Genomic DNA, 22,048 nt, shown 5'->3' on the forward strand with positions numbered 1-22,048 from the left:
AGCCAAGAGTCCTGGCAGCAATTCTATATGGCCTCATCCTACTGCAATCAAATTCTTCCTTTATTACTCAGCTGGCTTCTGAAGAAACTTCATGGACAAACATTATAGCTGGTTTTTTGGCGGAAAAGATAAAATATATTGATGTTTTCTTGGCTATGCGCAAGCTTTGGAACATGAATCCCACTTCTTCCTTTTACCTATATTCATGCATTATAAAAAGTATTAGGAAATCTGGGCTTTCCGTAGGGTAGAGATGGGAAATGTAGTGCCATCCAGATGTTGTTGGATTCCAGAGGTCAGGGGTGATGGAAATTGTAGTCCAGAAACATCTGGAGGGCCACAGGTTCTCTACCCCGGCGGAAAGGGACGTGCTGTTGGTTGGCATCCATCTGTCTCAGGAGACAACGGAAGAATGTGCCTTTGGGGGTGAAGTCAAACTGTTGGATGGTTTGTGTAATACAGAAGAGACATGTTGTCAGGAACATTGCCCCCCAGAGCACAGGGGATGAACTAGACTCAGAGAATGAACTAAGTGAATGAGGGTCTGACTCTGCAGATGAGAACTGGCTGACAGAATCAAGAGAGAGCAGCCAGACCCTCCCCCACCTTTCTGGAGAAGACTCTATTAGCTCTCAAGCAGAGGGAGAGTTGGAAGGCAGCCAGAACATTGCTAGGCAACCAGCAGATAAGGAGATGTCTGAGTCTGGGTTGAGTCAGAGTGGGGAGCAGGAAGGAGGTCAACCTCTTTCTTCCCGTTCTAGGCGTTCGGATAAAATCAGAAGGCGACGGAGGGGCAAGAGGGGAAAGGCAGAAGTCTGGCGTCCCTGCTGCGGGAGGGGCGAAACTTCAGACTGACCAACAAAAGTAAATGCAAGCAGGCGAGAAGCTGGGCTCTGGATGTGTCTTTTGTAAATAAACATCATAAAATTGCAGGAGAGTTATTACTTCTTACCAGGGCTTGATTGCCCTCATGAGATCATTACACAAGTTTTGTTGCAGCTGGGGCAGATGAAAGCGGCTGTGATGCTACAGGTGCCCCATGCCATTTCCCTCTGCGCTCCTCCCAGCAGTCATTCCTCCTCTGCAAGGTCCATGTATCTATGTGCTTTCAGGAAGCCATGCTCTCTCTGCCTCCCTGCATGGGAAATCCAAGCTCACCCTTGTCAACATGGGGACACAAACTTTGAGCCACCGTGGATTCCTTTGAAAATGACAGCTGGGTGAAATTTTCCTCACTTTCAGGTGTGATGGAGGCCCTCAGAATCGGGTCCTGGAAAGTCTTTGTGAAGATACCTTGCTAGTCACAGACTCATTTGAACTAACCAGCCTAAACCAGCAGGGAACATTTTCATAAGTAGTTATGTTGTGCATTGCGTAAGTATTTCCTTATGCTTCACCTTTGATCACAGAGATTTTGGATGGAGCACGTTTTGGTGGTCCCCCACACCTCTGAGATCTGGTCAACCTTTACCAGGGTTCGAGACTTCAGTGTGGTAGGTCCTGGCCTTCGGAACTCCTTGCCAATAGATGTCCAGCAGGAATCATCCTTGCTTTCTTTTAGACCAGTGGTGGCCAAACTTGGCCCTCCAGCTGTTTTTGGACTACAACTCCCATCATCCCTAGCTAACAGGACCAGTGGCCAGGGATGATGGGAATTGTAGTCCCAAAACAGCTGGAGGGCCAAGTTTGGGCACCACTGTTTTAGAAGTATTTGAAAACTGTACTGTAACCAGATTCCCCCCCCCCAAAAAAACCCAACTTTATTGATTTTCATATATATATATTGTTTTTATGTTGCACACCACCTTTTTAAAATGAAAGTGTGGTTTATAAACATTTAAATAAAATGAATAAATTACTAGGTTGCTTTAATTCAATGAAAAGATCAAAGAGGCAGACATCCTTTTTTCCCTGCCAGTCCTGCTTGCTGGAGGGTAGCCCTGTTGAGTTCTATGAGACTTATTTCCAAGTCTGTATGCTTAAGACTGTTATTCAAACACACACACGGCCTGGTCTGCAAGAATTGCAGGCTAGAATTATGCAACTCAACAGAAGGAGCTGGCACCTTATAAAGGGAAGGAGGCAGGAAGTGTAGCTGGCAGATCGGTTCCTCCACTTCTCCTTCGATGCTATTTTGTGCTCTTTTAATTCCTTGCGCAGCAAAGAGGAAACTCCAAAGGAACGTTTTTTGCTTGTTGCTTCCCTTTGAAGAACAAAACCATGCCTTTATTTACTTATTCCCTGTTTTTCATGACAGGGTTTTTACACAGTCGGGGGAGACAAATCATTTACGGTCTGTCCTCAGGGCTCTGCGAGCAACTTCACAACGTAAGAAATGTGAAGCGGAAAAATCTTCCCCTCGAAAAGATGAGGAATTATAGGATAAAAAAAAGGGGCAAACAGTAAAACTTCAAACATTAAAAGCTTCTGGAATGAGAATGGGTTTCAGCTTAGCCTCCCGTGAGCACCAGGAGAAGAGGCACGGCCTGGTGCAGCTTAGTGGAAGGTTGCCTCAGCCTGTGCCAAATCTCCCGATGCCCATCTCTTGGTCCCTCACTCTGGCGTGACCAGAGCAGGTGAGCAAAATCGGGGCTTTTGGGATTGGGAACAGAAGCCAGGGTGGCTTCTGTCACTTTGTGATGTCCCGATGAAACTGGGACACCTGAGGGGTATGCTTTATGTGTTTTAAATGTGCATTAAACATATGGTGTGCGACGCGGGTGGTGCTGTCAGTTAAACCACAGAGCCTAGGACTTGCCGATTAGAAGGTCGGCGGTTCGAATCCTCGCGACGGGGTGAGCTCCCATTGCTCAGTCCCTGCTCCTGCCAACCTAGCAGTTCGAAAGCACATCAAAGTGCAAGTAGATAAATAGGTACCACTCCGGCGGGAAGGTAAACGGTGTTTCCGTGTGCTGCTCTGGTTCGCCAGAAGCGGCTTAGTCATGCTGGCCACATGATCCGGAAGCTGTACATCGGCTCCCTCGGCCAATAAATTGAGATGAGCACCGCAACCCCAGAGTCGGCCACAACTGGACCTAATGGTCAGGGGTCCCTTTACCTTTAAACATATGGTACATACACAGCACTACAGTGATACCTCAGGTTAAGAACTTAATTCGTTCCAGAGGTCTGTTCTTAACCTGAGGTACCACTTTAGCTAATGGGGCCTCCTGCTGCCACCATGCTGCGGCGGCACGATTTCTGTTCTCATCTTGAAGCAAAGTTCTTAACCCAAGGTACTATTTCTGGGTTAGCAGGGTCTGTAACCTGAAGCGTCTGTAATATGAAACGTCTGTAACCTGAGGTACCACTGTACTTCTTCTTCCTTAGCTCTGCATTCCCATGTCTCTCTTGTCACACAGTTCTTCGGCATCCATTTCCTGCTCTGCACTCAGGGGATCTGAGTTATGCGTGCAATGCTTATATATACTTCCATTGAAATGTTAAATGTTTTGATGAGTTTTGTGGCCCCCTCCTAAAGGTAAAGGTAAAGGGACCCTGACTGTTAGGTCCAGTCGCGGGCGACTCTGGGGTTGCGGTGCTCATCTCGCTTTATTGGCCGAGGGAGCTGGTGTTTGTCCGCAGACAGCTTCCAGGTCATGTGGCCAGCATGACTAAGCCGCTTCTGGTGAACCAGAGCATCGCACGGAAACGCCGTTTACCTTCCCGCCGGAGTAGTACCTATTTATCTACTTGCACTTTGACATGCTTTCGAACTGCTAGGTTGGCAGGAGCAGGGATGGAGCAACGGGAGATCACCCCATCGCGGGGAATCGAACCGCCGACCTTCTGATTGGCAAGCCCTCTTAGTGATGGCTTTATTAGAGCCACTGGGATGTGGATGGGCAAGTTGTTTGCATAGCAAAGGGAAGCACTACTTGAAAAGGACTTTCCCAGTATAACCCACTTTCCTTCACAAAGCCCAGTATGGGAAAATATTTAATCATGTAAAGCAAGTTATTGTTTTTTAAAATTTATTTTCAACTTTTTCAAAATGGACATGCCTGCGTGTTGAGAGAGACCAGAGGCAACAGTGGGCAGAGAAACTAATGCAAATGTTACTTTTGTACAGTAGGTTGTTTCTACACACGCAAACACACATTTCTATCCAGGGAAACAAGAGGCACGATCAGAGTTCAAGGATGCATTTCAGGCCAGCCGAAATGCTCACGGAAAAGGTGTTGCCAGTGTTATCTGTGGAGATGTGGTGTGGCTGAAAAGGAAGTGGGCTTGAGGAGAGACCAGAGGGCCAGAGAGAGTGTTCTGGGGGACACACAATTCACTGCTGAGGTTTCACACTCTTTTACACTCAACCTAGAGACTAATGAAATGATTTTCCATCATAAAGCCATTGACAAGTCTCATCAACTGTCATACCAGAACCTCCAAGTGCCTTTATTTTCCGGGGAAAGTCCCAGATTTACAGAAGCCATCCCAGTTTCTGATCTGATTCCGGAATGTCCTGTTTTTCCTTAGGATGTCCCTATTTTCATTGGAGAAATGTTGGAGGCAGTGGAGTTATGCAGCCCCCAAGCCAAGGAGATAACTAACTATATAGACTTTAGAAGACATCTAAAATCTTCTAAACTATAGAAGACTATAAAGTCCTGTATAGTTTTACTATGTTTTTATATCTGTTGGAAGCTGCCCAGTCAGATGAGAAGAGTAATAATAATAATAATAATAATAATAATAATAATAATAATGGAATAGGACGTCCCTATTTTCATCAGAGAAATGTTGGAGGGTACAGGAATAAATGGATACCTTCTTGACAGCCCCATGAAGAAAGTTCGCCATGAAGGTGTCTGAAGAAGCCTCTAGATGTTAACGCAGGAAAACACGAGAGAATTTTTGACTGAAGTAAAACAACCGCCGCCAGCACCACCACACGGTTCCTTCCTCATTTCTAGAACAAAAATATACAGGATTAAATAAGAATATGTTTTCCAGGCTAAGTAGATCTTGCTTGCATCTTGTGGTATAAACAAGGAACAGAATATAATTTCCCGCCTTCACTCCCTTGGCTCCTTCCATTGCCCTAGGGCTGAATAGCCTGGCAGTGCTCCCTTTTTTTTTGCCTTGGCTCATGTGCTTTCTGGCTCCTTCCCTTCAGGGTCCTTCAGAGCCCTCACAAGCTCTGCAGCTGTTCCGTTCCGTCTCCCAATAATGCCTTCCCCTAACAGGATCCGACAGCGTGGTGGGAATGCATCCCCCTTTTCTCTCACCTGTGCCCACATGCCCACAGATGCACCATATTTCGAGGCTTGAGGAACAAGTGCCTTTCTTTCAGGCCGTGTATTTTCTCCTCCTCCTCCTCCTCCTCCATACAATGAACTTTCTTAATCCTGAAAGGGCACTGTCCTCCTAAGGCAAATCCATAGCTTATCTGCCGGTTCAAAATTAGGGAAAGAACTTAATGTCTCACACTGAATGCAAGTGATCCGTAGAAAACGTTAGGTTGCCATATATCCTCTTTTTCCAGGACTCGTCCTCTTTTCCATGGGTATGTAAAAAGAGAGTCTTCATAGGGATCCATAGTTTTCTGAAAAGACTCTACGACCTGAAAAAAAGAGGCAATGCATGTACTTTTGTAACCCAATCAAATCTTTATTTTTTAAAAAATATATCTTTGCTGCACAAAACATAACATTGACCCCTAAAAAGGTAAAGGTACCCCTGACCGTTAGGTCCAGTCATGGACGACTCTGGGGTTGCGGCGCTCGTCTTGCTTTATTGGCTGAGGGGGCCAGTGTTTGTCCACAGACAGCTTCCGGGTCATGTGGCCAGCATGACTAAGCCGCTTCTGGTAAACCAGCACACAGAAACGCCGTTTACCTTCCCACTGGAGTGGTACCTATTTATCTACTCGCATTTGATGTACTTTTGAACTGCTAGCTGCAATCACACAAGGAGGAAAAAATGGTGCTATAATGTATTAGTAGGGGGTAGATGAGATTGGTGAAAGTGTGGCTGCATATGCAGTTAACTTATGCTTCCAAAATGTTAAGATGGAAGAGCGAAAAGACCAAGGGACGTGGAAACAGATTTAAAAGAAATTGGTACTTTTGTCAAATATAGAACATGGAGAACATTTGGCTCGGCCCTAACCTGGAGTTATCCAACCTAGGTTTTGCTTTATTTGTCTCTCCTCACATGTGCTTGGCTGGTTAGTCCAATAAACCCCTGAAATGCATTTTACATCTTCCAGTTTTCTCTGGCAGAATCAGAATCCCTGCTCTGTGCACAAATCAAACATCGAAAAAATGTGAGTTTTGTTTCCCCTGTTTTGTTCTCCCCTCCCTGCTCCACCCACAATTTGTTATTGAAATGAGGAAAAGAGGTTCCCCATGCGAATGAAATATTCATTTAATTTAAGCAGAGCTTTTGGAGTGGGCACAGAGAGAAACCACAACCTCCTCCTCATTTCCTGAACTCTATACTTAATATTAACATTATTATTATCATTGTTATTATTATTTCACTGTATTTATAAAACAGCCTTCCACAGAGCCCAGGGCAATATGCAACAAAGGATAAACAAACAAACAAAAAAAATTGCACTGATGTTGAAAACAAATGCAAAACTCAGAGTATTCCCAATATAATGAAGATCCTCTCAATCACACTGAACATGCTAGTTTGGTGTAATCGCAGAAAGAAAATCTTAGCACGAGGAGCATATATAAAACTTAGCAGTTATGGCATAGAAAGAGGTGGCTTTCAGAAGGTCATAGGTTCCATTTCGAACACCTCAAGGTACCATTGAGAATAGGCTGGCCTCATAACCTACTTTACAACTGAGAAGAAATGCCATTTGTGGCAGCAAAACCGCATGCCTTCATCTGTCCCAGCTGCAACAAAACATGTCTCTCCTGTATCGGTCTCTACAGCCATGACAGGCAACCTTCCAACAGTTTTGACTTCACCCCCAAAAGGTGCACTCCTCCATTGTCTCCCCCCTAGACAGATAGATGCCAACAACTGAGGACAGAAGGAGTCTCCGATTTGAGGAGTCCAAGTCCAGTTGAAAGATACATAACCAGATGTAGGAAGAGAACAGCAGGGCAAGGTGGGTCTGAAGTTGTCCATCAGCAGTCAAAACCTGGACAGCATCCTGACCCTTCCAGGGAGGAGGAAGAGGGAGACAGTATAGATTTACAACAGGGGTTTGAGGGAGGTAGCAGCTCAGAGGCAGATGAGGGGAAAATCTGGGAAATCATGGGTGAGCCGGGACAACACCCGGCTGACACGTTGTCATTAGAAACGATTCCAGACTCTCCATCTCCCAGAGCCTGGCGAGCCTTAAAAGTAGGAGAGCAAAGAGCTCAAAGACAGAGGGCACCTAGCAGCACCTGTAGAGGTGATGAATGAGGAAGTGGGAGAGATGTGGGATGGAGAGTCACTCAGGACGCCATTATCCAAAAAGCTGGGTTCTATAGCCTCTCTCTGTAAAGATTAAAATAAAAAAGAACGGTAAGAAACTTTTCCATGTCTCTATACTGTCCTGGGCAACCAGCTGGAAGCAGCTGACAACATAGTAAAGGTAAAGGGTAAGGGGACCCCTGACCATTAGGTTCAGTCGTGGCCGACTCTGGGGTTGCGGCGCTCATCTCGCTTTATTGGCTGAGGGAGCTGGTATACAGCTTCCAGGTCATGTGGCCAGCATTACTAAGCTGCTTCTGGCGAAAGCAGAGCAGTACTCGAAAACGCCATTTACCTTCCCGCCGGAGTGGTACCTATTTATCTACCTGCACTTTGACGTGCTTTCGAACTGCTAGGTTGGCAGAAGCAGGGACCGAGCAACGGGAACTCACCCCGTTGCGGGGATTCGAACTGCTGACCTTCTGATCGGCAAGTCCTAGGCTCTTGAGGTTTAACCCACAGCACCACCCACGTCCCCAGCTGATGCTCAGCTAGGTACATGTGCAGAAGAACTTTCACATGACGCCACCTGTTACTGTACACACATTATTAGAACCTGCTAAAGATTCAGAGCTCAATGTAATGCAAATGTCTTCCTGTTGCTTAGGTTATATCTGCAGGCACCGTGTGCTGAGAAACAGAGGGAGAATCTGCCACGATCTGCCGAAAGCCCTACAGAATAATCATAGGGAAGCTAAGGAAACAATGCAACATTTAGGATTCAGAGCATAGCATTAGGAGCATTAGACCCCTTCACTTTCCCTCCCTCCTAAATGATATAAATGACTTTCACCTGTACAAGTGAGCCCAGAATAAAATACCACAGTGTCCTTTTGCCATGTGTGTATTTTGGTTATTGTGGGTTAATGTGGGAACCTGCAGATAATTAGCACAAAGGGCTATGCAAAGTGTTACATTTGTTTTAAGTGTTTGTTTTGGCTTCCCCTAACAGGCTGGTGTCCAAATCTTGTGCTCAGGCCCCACCTTGGTTAAATTTGTTCTGCTACACAGAACAAACTTTTAAAGCCACATATAACCAGGGTACATGCTGCAGCTGTGTTCGGGCTACTGCCTTACTGTCAACAAATACATCAGCACAGCCGATCTTTGGGGTAGAATGTTTTTAGCAGGACCCCGGCTTCACAGCAGGCACTGTTGCCTTGCTTTTTTCCTTAGCTATTCTGTACAATCGAGAGGAAGTGAGGCAATCTGTCTCTGTTGGAAACAATGCAATGAGTGGGTTCCTCCTACTTCCTGCCTCTTGTGGTTGGCTGAGCAAACCCAGGATCTCAGTCCATATATATCCCCTGGTCCTTTGGTTTCCCCCTCTTTTCTTTTCTTTTTAAAATTTTATTTAGGATTTTCAGGTTTATACATTCCACTGATTTCACAATCATTTTAACATTTCAAAACTTGACTTCCTCCCCCCCCCCCTCATTCTGCGGTTTCTTAAATTTATTTTTAATATCTTCTGCAGATCCAAATTAACTTAATTTGCCCATAGATTCATCTACTTTAAGTACATACTCTTATAAAACTGCAGGTTATTACAATAACCCTGACAATGTTCTTATCTGTTTACAATTTACCTGTTAATATCTAATAAACCATTTCCATTCTTTTATAAAAAGTTTGTGATCTTGGTTTCTTAGTCTCCCGGTAAGTTTCACCATTTCTGCATATTCCATAAGTTTTTGTATCCATTCTTCCTTTTCTGGGACTTCTGCTTCTTTCCATTTTTGGGCAAGCAACATTCTTGCTACCGTAGTCACATACATGAATAAATTTCCTTACAGTTTGGGTAGTTCTGTCCCTATAATTCCCAAATAATGCCCCTATAATGCCCTGTATTATTATTCATCATTCACATTGTTATCAGCACCAGAATGAGATCATAAAGGCCAATCTCTCTCCTTCAAGTGGACAACACCAGCATGAGGACACAATGACCAGTCTCTCTCCTTCATTGGCCACTATCAACATGAGGTCACAATGGCCAGTCTCTCTCTCTCCTTCAGGGAGACAGCATCCTCATGAGGTCACAATGGCCAGGTGAGGGTCAGAAAAAACCAGATCACACCTTTTCCATTCATTATATATCATTTCCCCTCTTGTTTTGTTTTTAAAATAATGTGTTTCAAATTAAAATAATACAGTGGTACCTCGGGTTAAGAACTTAATTCGTTCTGGAGGTCCGTTCTTAACCTGAAACTGTTCTTAACCTGAGGTACCACTCTGCACAATTTCTGTTCTCATCCTGAAGCAAAGTTCTTAACCCAAGGTACTATTTCTGGGTTAGCTGTGACTGTAATCTAAAGTGTCTGTAACCTGAAGCTCCTGTAACCTGAGGTACCTCTGTATGGGATTGCATTTTGCAATTTTACTCACAGCGAGCCCCTTGAAATGAATGGACACAAGATAGTCATGGGCATTCATTCCAAAAGTTCTAATATGACTAACATTGGATGAAGCCCATCCTAAGGGCCTGATCCTGTAATTGGCTGCTGCACTTGGATAATGACATACCCTGTTAAGGTGCTGTGACCTGGTCCACAGTGGCCTAGTTTTCCACACTGAGGTGGCTGTAGCACTTCAAGCAAAAGAGAGATAATCATAATGCATTTTCTAGCCTTCTCTGTGGCATCTTAGTTCTCCATGGTGTCTTCTTCTTTTCTCCAGGAAGCATTTGGTCATGTTAGATTTACCACCACCGTCTGAAGGAGTCCAAGCCAGACTGCAGGGCTGCCACCTCAGTGGAAAACGGCAAAGAGGATTGTGATGTCACAGAGACTGAAAAGGTTATTGTGACGTCAGCTTTCACGCACCAAAGTCTACTTGGCCAGCTGTATGAAGTGGGTCACTCAGATGGGTCAGAATATTGAATCCTGAGTACAAAGAGAAGGGGGAGTTTTATTTATTTAATTTATTTTTACAATGTGAACCCAAAAAGATCAAGCTTGGCTGTCAATGTGCTTTAGCATCATACCAGACACATATTGTAGAATCATAGAATTGGAAGGGACCCTGAGACTCATCTTGCTCAAACTACTTAGCTTTATTATTATTATTATTATTATTTGCGTGGCACTGTGGTCTAAACCACTGAGCCTCTTGGGCTTGCCGATTGGAAGGTTGGCGGTTCGAATCCCCACAACAGGTTGAGCTCCTGTTGCTCTGTCTCAGCTCCTGCTCTGTCCCAGCTCCTGCCAACCTAGCAGCTCAAAAGCACGCCAGTACAAGTAGATAAATAGGTACCACTGCGGCGGGAAGGGAAACGGCATTTCTGCGTGCTCTGGTTTCCGTCATAGTGTTCCGTTGCGCCAGAAGAAGTTTAGTCATGCTGGCCATGCTTTTTTTCCCTAAAAAAACGTTTAGGGGTACTCTCATTTTCCTACTCATATTGAAATACTGCCTCTCAATCAGGCCAAACTTAGATTCACAAAATGTTTAGGGGTATGCGTACCCCTGCGTACCCTCAGAAAAAAAGCACTGGGTACCACTGTAGTGGGAAGGTAAATTGTGTTTCCATACACTCTGGCTTCCGTCACAGTGTCCTTCTGCACCAGAAGTGGTTTAGTCATGCTGGCCACATGACCTGGAAAGCTGTCTGTGGACAAACACTGGCTCCCTCGGCCTGAAAGCAAGATGAGTGCCGCAACCCCGTAGTCGCCTTTGACTGGACTTAACTGTCCAGGGGTCCTCAAACCATTCTGATTCTGATTCTGATTCTGATTCTGATTCTGATTCTGATTCTGATTCTGATTCTGATTCTGATTCTGATTCCTAGCTGTGCAAAGGATTTATTGCCTTTTTAAGCTACTTCCCAGCCTGAATATAGAAGAACTAGAAGAAGAGGAAGAGTTTGGATTTGATATCCTGCTTTATCACTACCCAAAGGAGTCTCAAAGCAGCTAACATTCTCCTTTCCCTTCCTCCCCCACAACAAACACTCTGTGAGGTGAGCGGGGCTGAGAGACTTCAGAGAAGTGTGACTAGCCCAAGGCCACCCAGCAGCTGCATGTGGAGAAGCGGGGAATCAAACCCAGTTCACCAGATTACAAGTCCACCGCTCTTAACCACTACACCACACTGGTCCGATACAGAATGAGGGATTAGAAAAGGGATGCAAGAACCTCTTGGATCATCGCTCCCATCATCCTTGACCATTAGCCATGCTGTCTGGAGCTGGTGACAGTACCTGGAAGGCATCTGGTTCCCTATTCCTGTATTAGAGCCCTCAGTTCTTAAGAATGGAGTATGCTAATTCAAGGTGCTTGGGGTGGTGGCTTTGGAATACTCCCCACTGCTTTTTTTTAATAAAAAAAATAAAAAGTCTCCCTGCCCCCACAAAAAACCCAGCACATTGGGGAGAAAGGTTCTATCCTATTCCTTTTTGTGCTTTTTTTATTATTTTATTATATTTTTTAAAAGCCACACATGGGAACATTTAAAAATATGACCCTCCCCTGCAGCCTGAAGCTACACAGTCTGCAACTCTATTCTGCTTCCTCTGTAGATGAGGCATATGCCATTATTTTACATGAGGTCCGCTGTCCACTCATCTTTGCTCGGCTTTTCTGGAAAACATCTTCAAATACATGGTCGTTCCTCCCCCCACCCTGTCCCATGGGTGCAATAAAATTTCAGTGATAAGCATATAACTTTACTGGAGACATTTTAATTGCTATGCATTTAAACTGCTGTCACATTAGGAGTTAAAGATCTTAATTTCAAGGAAAGAACACCTCGCCTTTTCAAATGTTCCTTATATAAAGTGGTACATTTCAGCCTCTCCCCCCCCCCCCCCCCGGTTTTTACCAAATTCAAACTGGATGGAAGAATATTTTATAATAGACTGAGAAGGCAATATAAAATTAACTAAAGCTGGAGCTGGTGCCTTAAAAATATTTGGCAGGATTCCCTGGAAAGCCACATTTGAACATTTTTTAATATATATTACAAGGCAGACAAGAATAATTATCTTCTCTTGAAGTACTCCAAGTGAGAGAAGCGTATTGTTAATGCCTTTTGAAAGAAAACAACGCAGGCTGCCAAAGAAGCATGTTATGGAATCTGCTTCTCCCCCCCCCCCTTCGTCTTTACCAGTTTGATGGATTCATGTTAGTGATGAAGTATACAACAAAAGCAAAATGCCTCTTTCTGTTGTACACAGACAAACGCGGACACATTAAGTGGATGTGACTTGCCAGAAGCCAAGGCAGGGTTTGCTCAATGAAAATGTCAATGCACTTTTTTTAAAAAAGAAAATTTGGCCCAGTACTACCAAGCTCTATCTAGGGCACACTAACATAGAATATCATCCCATAGATTTTGACAGAAAGGAAGGCAAGATTTGTGGCCATGTGGTCAGTGCTGCTGACAGGACCGATCTCCAGCAAACCTCACAAAGTATAATCCCATAATCGCTGTTTTGCCATATCCTTGCTGCGTGGTTACTTAATACACAGAGCCAAACACTTTCCACTCCTTCCGTTGATTTTGGCTGGGGAAATGGAACTGGACAACATCGGGGTGGAGCAAACTTTATTACATTTTCATCCCTCTCACTGCCCCCCCCCCCCAAGAGTGTCACAGCCTTCTCCAACAAAATGCCCTGCTAATTTTTTTAGATTATGATTCCCATTCTCTTTGGCTGGTGGCTATTCTGGCTGGGACTGGTTGAGATTGTATGGAAAGACCCCAAATATATTTTCTTAGCAATTACATGTTTTATCTTTTGATTAATAATTTTCGCTCTCCTCTTTTGAGAATTTCGGTTCCTCGCTTTGCATCTTTCTGTTTGCACTGCTAACATTTTGCAACACATCTCTCCTTTTCCAGCTCAGCAAGGAGAGGTGGTTGTATTCCCTTGAACCCAACCCAGAAAGCTTTTTATCCACCAAGGACATCAGCCCAAGCGAATGAGCTGACATTCAGATAGCCATGCAGCTGGCGATTTGGCAAAGATGTTGTAAGGCCATTTGTGATAATCTGAAAGTGCTATCAGTCTCCATGGACAAGTCTACAACAGAGTTAAGAATATTAATTATTGGCCTTTGGCTGCATGAACAACAAAAGATTTACTGGCTTGAGGCAAAGGACAAGATGCCCCCTTCCCCGCATCCCACATATGTAGGGCTTGAGTGGTCTTGCAGTAGGGATGTGGGTGGTGTTGTGGTCTAAACCACTGAGCCTCTTGGGCTTGCTGATCAGAAGGTTGGTGGTTCGAATCCCCACAATGGGGTGAGCTCCCCATTGGTGTGGTGTGGTGTAGTGGTTAAGAGCGGTCGTCTCGTAATCTGGGGAACCGGGTTCGCGTCCCCGCTCCTCCACATGCAGCTGCTGGGTGACCTTGGGCCAGTCACACTTTTCTGAAGTCTCTCAGCCCCACTCACCTCACAGAGTGTTTGTTGTGGGGGAGGAAGGGAAAGGAGAATGTTAGCCGCTTTGAGACTCCTTAAAGGCAGTGAAAGGCGGGATATCAAATCCAAACTCCTCCTCCTCCTCCTCTTCTTCTTCTTCTTCTTCTTCTTCTTCTTCTTCTTCTTCTTCTCCCGTTGCTCTGTTGCAGCTCCTGCCAACCTAGCAGATCGAAAGCACACCATTGCAAGTAGATAAATAGGTACCGCTGTGGTGGGAAGGTAATTTCCATGTGCTTAGTTTCTGTCACGGTGTCCCATTGCACCAGGAGCGGTTTAGTCCTGCTGGCCATGTGACGCGGAAAAGCTGTCTGTGGACAAATGTCGGCTCCCTCTGCCTGAAAGCACGATGAGCGCTTCAACACCACAGTCAGCTTTGACTGAACTTAACCATCTAGGGGTCCTTTACCTTTTTCTTTTTACCTGCAGTGGAGTCTTGCTTCAACACTGGAAATGGGACTGTGTCGTTTGTCTTACTAAAAATGAGCAGGATAGTTTGGGTTTCTGCAAAGCTGCTTAGCACAAACCGTCTGTCCACCCAACACCATAGCACCCGAAACCCCAGCATCTACCGGACAAGATGGTGGCTTCATACTGCCTAATAACAGGGCTGGCTGTATGATGACTTTTACATGGCTCTCTTGTTTCGATGGCCTGCAACTCTTTGGTTGGTATCCATAGAAGCATTCAACCTCTGGTTTATTGTTCAAGGTAAAGGTAAAGGGACCCCTGACAATTAAGTCCAGTCACGAACGACTCTGGGGTTGCTTTAAAGGCTGAGGGAGCCGGCATTTGTCCACTTCCGTAGAGTTTTTCCGGTTCATGTGGCCAGCATGATGAAACCAGAGCAGTGCACGGAAACACCATTTACCTTCCCGCCAGAGTGGTGCCTATTCATCTACTTGCACTTTGATGTGCTTTCAAACTGCTAGGTTGGCAGGAGCTGGGACCGAACAACAGGAGCTCACCCCATCAAGGGGATTTGAACCACCAACCATTCGATTGGCAAGCCCAAGCGACACAGTGGTTTAACCAACAGCGTCACCCGCGTCCCTGGTTTACTGTTCAAGTGCCTGCCAAAATTGCCCTGCTTCAGGATTACAACCAGCCTCTACGAACTACTGTCCCGTAGAGCGGAACGTCAGAATGAGCTTGGAGTGCCTCCCATTTCATTACATTAATTTTATTAGAAAGATTATAGCTTCCTATTATTTTGTTAACATATAGAAATTACTTAAAATATATTTTTTTTAAAAAAAAAGAAGAAGGAAAAGGCTGGAAATACTTCTACTTTGCTACTGCTATTAATACAACTGTTACTGCTAATAAACAGTGACAATTACTTGGAAGCTTTGCTGGGCTCTCCACAATTCCCTTAATTTTCCCTGACTGATGTTCTTTACCCCTCAGAATACAGAACATGTTTTGGAAGGATGTTCTTGGAAGCGGCAGGGAAGTGGATGGCAAGCAGGCAAATATGACAGGCAAGAGAAGCAGAATTCTTTTCTGAGGAATCCTTCCAGACTTGAGGGGCCATAAGTGGACAGGGGCAGCTTGAGATGTTCTGTGCCTGAGACAAAATGTCCTGCTGACCCCCTGCCTGCGATGGTTGTGTGTGAGAGGCTCTGCAAGGGATCAGGGAAAAGCCTTTGCAAAGCCTCACCCCAGAAGGTGGGGCAACTCTGCCAGGGCTTCCAGAATACCTTCCTCTCATCAAACTTGGTGAGAGGAAGGTGTTCTACAGAGCTTTGATGCTGGTCTCTCTCTGTCTCTTTGGCTGCTTCCCCAGTGGTTGAGAAGAAGAAGAAGAAGAAGTTTGGATTTGATATCCCGCCTTTCACTCCCTTTAAGGAGTCTCAAAGCGGCTAACATTCTCCTTTCCCTTCCTCCCCCACAACAAACACTCTGTGAGGTGAGTGGGGCTGAGAGACTTCAAAGAAGTGTGACTGGCCCAAGGTCACCCAGCAGCTGCATGTGGAGGAGCGGAGACGCGAACCCGGTTCACCAGATTACAAGACTACCGCTCTTAACCACTGCACCACACTGGCACTGCACCACACTGGCTCTTAACCACTGCACCACACTGGCTCCTCTGGTTGAGGAAGTTGGTGGGGCAGGCACGGTGCCCATGGGAGGGGACTGCCTCTTGTGACTACAGTGCTTTGAAAAAGGCAGTCAGGTCATGTATCCCAGCAGTGACCAGAGGAGGAATGATCGCTGGGATGAGCGCAGAGAGAAGAAAAACTGTCGTGGGTCTGCTGTAACATATTGGGACAACTTCATCTGCCCAATCTGCAACAAAACATGTCTATCCCATATTGACCTCTACAGCCCCAGCAGCCATTGCAACTCCCCAATGGTTTGGCTTCACCCCCAAAGATGCAGTCCTCCCTCGTCTCCTGAGACGGATGCTAACAAACAACATTGTTAATATTATCATTTTTATTACTATTACGATTTCTTAGATTTCATGCCCACTCTTCACCATGGGGTCCCCAGTAGCAACGTATGTATGTATTGATGCAAAATTTGATGCAATCACTTTCATATAAATAGCAATGCGATATTTCTCACCATAGCAAGGAAGACCAGGTGGTCTATGAGACTATCAAGTCTGCAAGCCAGATGCTTGTTCATGAACAACTTCAAGGCTCCTCCTGCTCCCCCTTCTTTTATCTTCAAACTGAACTTGAACTGGACTGTCCTTCAAAGAGCAGATGCTCTTCTGCAAAGTCAGATACACAGGAGAATTGTGCTTTGGATGTGAGATTGTTGGGTAGGCTTTATGAAGCTGTTTCAGGGAGAACCAGAAAATAATCTGAGGGCCTTAAAAACATGCTTCTCTTATGCTTGTGATGTTGCTATGCACTATGTTGGTCCCCATATTCAGGGCCGGGGACGACCAATTGGCTTTGTCTGGGTTTTTTGCCTAGGGCCATAGTACTCCTCAAGGTGGCACTCCTGTGGGGGTGATCCTATTTGAGGTATGTCATAGGTGTGTCATATGGGAAACACTGGCTTGCGAGTGCTCCAATTGGAGAACAGCCTTTACCAAAGGTGTCCTGGGCTTTGAAGAAGCTCAAACTCAGGACGAAAGGGAGAAACATGCTAAGAGGAAGGCACGCTTGGCAAAGCTTCACCGTGATCAACTCCTGCCCGGAAACCTATGTCCCCACTGTAGAAGGATGTGAGGATCCAGAATTGGCTTCCGCAGTAACTTACGGACTCACTGTTAAAACTGTGTTTATGGAAGACAATCTTACTTGGCTACGAGTAATCACCAAAGAAGAAGATGCCATAGGTGCTCCTCACCTCAGGGTGACCCCCTGTGGAAATACTTCTAGGAGGCGGGCTGGTTGTTAATTTGTTCCTCATCTGCCTAGGAATACATGTGGGCTGATTTGGGTAAAAAGAGAAACTTGTGGTTTTCATTATAGGCTGTAAACATTCACAGCAGAAGGCCTTGTTGGGGGATGATCTCCTCCTCCTATTCACTTAAACGTAAAGGGAAAGGGACCCCTGACCATTAGGTCGAGTCGTGACCGACTCTAGGGTTGCGGTGCTCATCTCGCTTTATTGGCCGAGGGAGCTGGTGTTTGTCCGCAGACAGCTTCCAGGTCATGTGACCAGCATGACTAAGCTGCTTCTGGCGAACCAGAGCAGCACACGGAAACACCATTTACCTTCCAGCCGGAGCGGTACCTATTTATCTACTTGCACTTTGACGTGCTTTCGAACTGCTAGGTTGGCAGGAGCAGGGACCAAGCAATGGGAGCTCACCCCGTCATGGGGATTCGAACCGCCAGCCTTCTGATCGGCAAGTCCTAGGCTCTGTGGCTTAACCCACAGCGCCAGCCACGTCCCCTCCCAATTCACTTAGCCTATAGAAATATTAAGTACTGGAATATGCTGAGGCTAAATTTATAAGACCAAGCCATATGGGGTTGCCTAGGACCTAAGTCAATAATGCTCAACCTTGAGTGCCCAGATGTGGCTCAACTTGCATTTCCATAATCTCTGGTTGGTTTAGATAATGTTCAGGAACGATGGGAATTACAGTGCAAAGTCTGGAGGCCCAAGGTTGAGGAACGCTGGCCTAGGAACAAACCTATGCATGTATACACATAGCTCCAAGCTGCATCTAGGTGCTTGTCTGAATGCAGCCAAGTTGACACAGGCCAATTTGCCCCTCTTCAAAACAAAGGCAGTGCTAACCACCGTAATTTCAGTTGCGGAGCAGAAGGGAATACTCCCCACCTCACTTGATAGAACTTGATTCCTTCTCATGGTACAGCAAATAAGCTTAAGCCACCCAGTCTCTTAGCGTAACTCATCTTCTTAAGCTGTGTGGAAGAATATGAAGCTGCCTTTAAAAGGTGTGTGGACGCACTTCTGGCTTGTAAGCCAGAGGTGTCCCTGCCAGTCTGCAGCGCATGAGCTCCAGAGCTGTGGTGGTGCCATTCGGTCGGCTACTGTGAGGGGTGGAGGAAAAGGCGGGAGGGAGAATCATGTCATTTATTTTTATTTTTAGAGACAAATCAGGCTGGAAAAGCAGGGCGTCCTGAAATATAAACTAGATGAAAACAAGTTACAATGAAATTGAAAGGGGGGGGGGGGACCCTACATCGGCGTGTCATTTTACAGTCGATGGAAAATTAGGACCAGATGAAGCTTCAGAGGCCCTGGGCATTTAATTTGCTGAAGTTGGTCAGTCCTTTGTGAGATCAGAATTGCTCTGTGTTTCCTTGGTGTAAGCAATACTGTGTTTGTTTGTACATGAGCATAATCTGGAGGGGGGGGGGGAGACAAGCAAAAAGAATCAGATTGTTTTGGTATTCTTATTTGCATAAACAACAGATCCAAGAAGGAAGGATTTGCCTGCAATTCGAGATGCCAACAGACTTTGGGAAGCAAAACGGCATGTTAAAGAAGCATTACATTTCTTCCCCAAGCCCAGTTTTCTATGCAGGCAAGTGCATTTGACACAAGAAATACTTTGTTTGCATGCATTTGTTTTGCAGGATCCCACTGTATTTTTGTGTTATGTCCATCACCTCCATTCAGCGAGGTCATGGCTCCCTGGGCAAGCTCCCAAGCGGGTATTTTGCACAGCATTTGCTATCCTGAGAACCTCAACTTCTATTTCAAAGTGAATTAGGTTTCTGGTCCTCATGTTTCCTTGCAGCTGATTTTGTGCTCAGGAGGGCAGCATTAATTGGCATCCACCACGTAGAACTACAAGAATGCAGATTTAATGAATATTTCTTTCAGCAGATAGAGATGAGCATTGTTAATTTTGTTCCCTTGTACCAGTATCTGACGGATGCACAATGTCATTCTGATGGATGTTGCCACAGGGCTTCCACACTAGGTTCAGTATATGTGGTGATTGTCAATGTGTTGCTTCTCTGCTGGACCAAGAGGATGTGAACACAAGGCGATCTCTTTCATCAGGTCTTTAAAAAGCAGGCAGAAGAGAACCATGTTAAGACAGGGGTCAGTAACCTGGTTCGGTCCCTCCCAGATGTTCCACAGCAATCACTGGTTTGCTGGCTGGGGCAGTGTTAGAAACTGAGATATGAAAGCTAGGAGCTAAATGGTACCTTAAACCTAAGTTATGGGTGCAACAACAGAATGTCTAGGCATGCTTTTTTCATAAAGCGTGTTCTCCAATAAATGAGAGCACGTGTTGCGGTGTGGGCCGCCGGGCCAGGCCTCTGGTTGCCAGGCAGGTTAATAGTTGTTGCCTGGCATTGCGATTGGATAACCGGGTTGCTGGGGCAAATTGTATGTTGCAAATTTGGTGGGACCATAGTCTTTAAATATCAGTGCACTCTGGTTTCTCTTTCTCTTTGCAGAGTGCATCGGATAACCCGCCCGCCTGCCCACCCTCTTTTCCGGTTGACCTTGCTTTGCCTGTCATGGGGTCGTCTGTCTTGGAGCAGGGGCCTAGTAGGAATTTTGCCATTTGGTGATTGGCTGTGCCATTTGGTTTTTGCCTACTACTCAGCAATTCGTCACAACTTGTAAGGTTGTGGTTAGGCATTGGTTATAATATGCTGGTGGTGGAGGGGTCAGGTTAGGCCGTGCCTGCCCCTTCCGTTGTGCTGAAGGGAATTCTGTTAAAGGAATCCTGGGGCTTGCCATGATTTCATCCAATCCCTGTCATGGGACCAGGGCCGCCCAATCCCTGTCATGGGAATCCTTGTCATAGGACCGGGCCGGCAAGCTTCCGGGGAGCTGCTGGGGTGAGCGGCGTGGGTCCGACGCTTAGCTCAAATGATCCCCAAGTTAGACTTTCCCTTCTACTGGCTACCGATCGGACCTCGGGATGTCAGTTCTGTCCCAGGCGGGGGGACAGATAGTCATAACCAATGTCTAAACAACCACTCACCGATTTTGTATTTTAATAAAGTTGTGGCCAAAATAGTGCCCAAAAACCAAAACTAAATTACGTGTTATGTGTGAAGTCATTTGAGGGGTGGCCTGGGGACCTACACACACAACAAGAATACAAAGCTGAAAATGCATGAACTGCAGCTAAAATATTGTGGTCATTTTTCACGTGGTCTAGTCCTTCCCCTGCCCGCCCCCCTAATATTCTTAAGAGGGTCTCTTCTCCAATCTTCAGAGAGTAACTAGAAGTGGGAGGCAGAAAAAGGCCCTCCTTTCCTTCCGCACTGCAGATTTAATCTGAAATCTTAGGTGCAGTACTGCGCCCAGAGCTCAGAAGCTGCTTGCACCAATGAAATTCGCTGTCACAAAATGCACCTAGAACAATGTGAGTTTCGAATACCGGGCTGGGGCTGTTAGGAGCTGGAGCCCAGCAACTTCTGAAATAGGAGGTTCTCTATTGCTGATGTAAGACCAGATCCTTGGAAAAGACAGGATAACTTCCATGAGCTATTCCTGTCTGCATCACTCAAAACACAACCTATGGGTGAATTAGGAATATACACAATGGCTCCAACCAGTCCTTCGATTCCAGGATCTTACAGTTTGCAGTTCTGTTGGTGAACTGGCTGCATGTGTGTTTGTCATTCAGTATTTCTGATCAACAGATCATTCTTTAATTGGATCTCATAATCATAATAAAAAGAGTAAAGCCTCCTTGGTCTTTTTGTACAAGCTTCATATGGTAGCTTTCGAAAGAAAGCTCTTTTCCTTGAACTGTATTCTGGGTAAGACGAATGCGGTTCCTCGAAAGGAAAACAAAAAGAGTTTGGCAAAGCAAAGTTGCCCAAAATCTCCAGGAGACTGTGCTCCATTAGATGATTAGAAAATCTGCAATGATCACACACATAGATCTGAGGGTTTGGAGGCACACAGCTGCAGTTTCACAATGTTGGCTATATTTGCCATCTGTCTGTAAGCAAGCAAACTCTTGGCTCCGGAGTCTGCTGAGTCTTTATTCCTCCTCCTTCTCATCACCTCTGCGCTGGGTTCTCCGAGAGGATTATTTGAACATTAAAAGAAAATAAGCCTTCCTCCTGTCCTGAAGTGTGCAACATAAATAATGGGCAGATTATTAATTCAGAGACAATATTTCTGTATGGCTCTTTCCTTAAAAGATCAGAAGTTGCAGCGAGCCTAAAAACCGGCAGAGATGCAGGGAAAACCAATGTAATCTTGTCATCCGATATCGTGAAAAGGAGAAGGAGAAGCAGAAAAGAAGGTTGATTTTTAAAAGAAAAGGAAAACTTGGCTGGCTAATATGGTACTTTTGGAAGCTTGTTAAACTTCCAGAAATATGCGATGATTAATCATATACTCCCTGTTTCGTCTCCTGTATTTGCCTATGGGTCACAGGAATGTGTGCTGATTTGGGTAAAAAGAGAAACTTGTGGTTTTCATTACAGGCTGTAAACATTCACAGCAGAAGGCCTCGTTGGGGGGGCATGATCTCCTCATCCTATTCACTTAGCCTATAGAAATATTAAGTACTGGAATATGCTGAGGCTAAATTTATAAGACTATATAGGGTGCCCGTAGGCCAATATTGCTCAACCTTGAGTTCCCAGATGTGGCTAACTTGAATTTCCATAATCTCTGTTTGGTTTAGATAATGGTCAGGAATGATGGGAGTTATAGTACAAAGTCAGGAAGCCCAAGGTTGAGGAACACTGGCCTAGGCAAAGGGAAGAGTCCAGTGCTGAAGGCATGCAATGCTGTGTGAGGCTGTGGCACATGCAGTCGGGCACATG

At 45.4% G+C, this 22,048-nt stretch overlaps 1 protein-coding gene and 1 long non-coding RNA gene across 2 annotated transcripts in view; one reads left to right on the forward strand and one right to left on the reverse strand.

The window, feature by feature from the left end:
* Positions 1-4,773: 4,773 nt before the first annotated feature.
* LOC309339329 (uncharacterized protein) overlaps positions 4,774-22,048 on the reverse strand; it is a 33,358-nt gene continuing 16,083 nt past the window's right edge. Inside the window, exon 4 of the mRNA XM_081857549.1 lies at positions 4,774-4,909. Within this exon, the coding sequence (XP_081713675.1) occupies positions 4,821-4,909 (89 nt within the window). The 3' untranslated portion in view covers positions 4,774-4,820. The remainder of the gene's footprint in view (positions 4,910-22,048) is intronic.
* Positions 10,084-21,612, forward strand: LOC309338593. The gene is made up of 3 exons (XR_014154989.1): positions 10,084-10,277; positions 18,866-18,943; positions 21,416-21,612. It is a non-coding gene; the product is annotated as an uncharacterized lncRNA (long non-coding RNA).

The sequence above is a fragment of the Podarcis erhardii genome, assembly GCF_964252035.2.
Source record: "Podarcis erhardii genome assembly, chromosome: 3".
NCBI classification, from domain to species: Eukaryota; Metazoa; Chordata; class Lepidosauria; order Squamata; family Lacertidae; genus Podarcis; species Podarcis erhardii.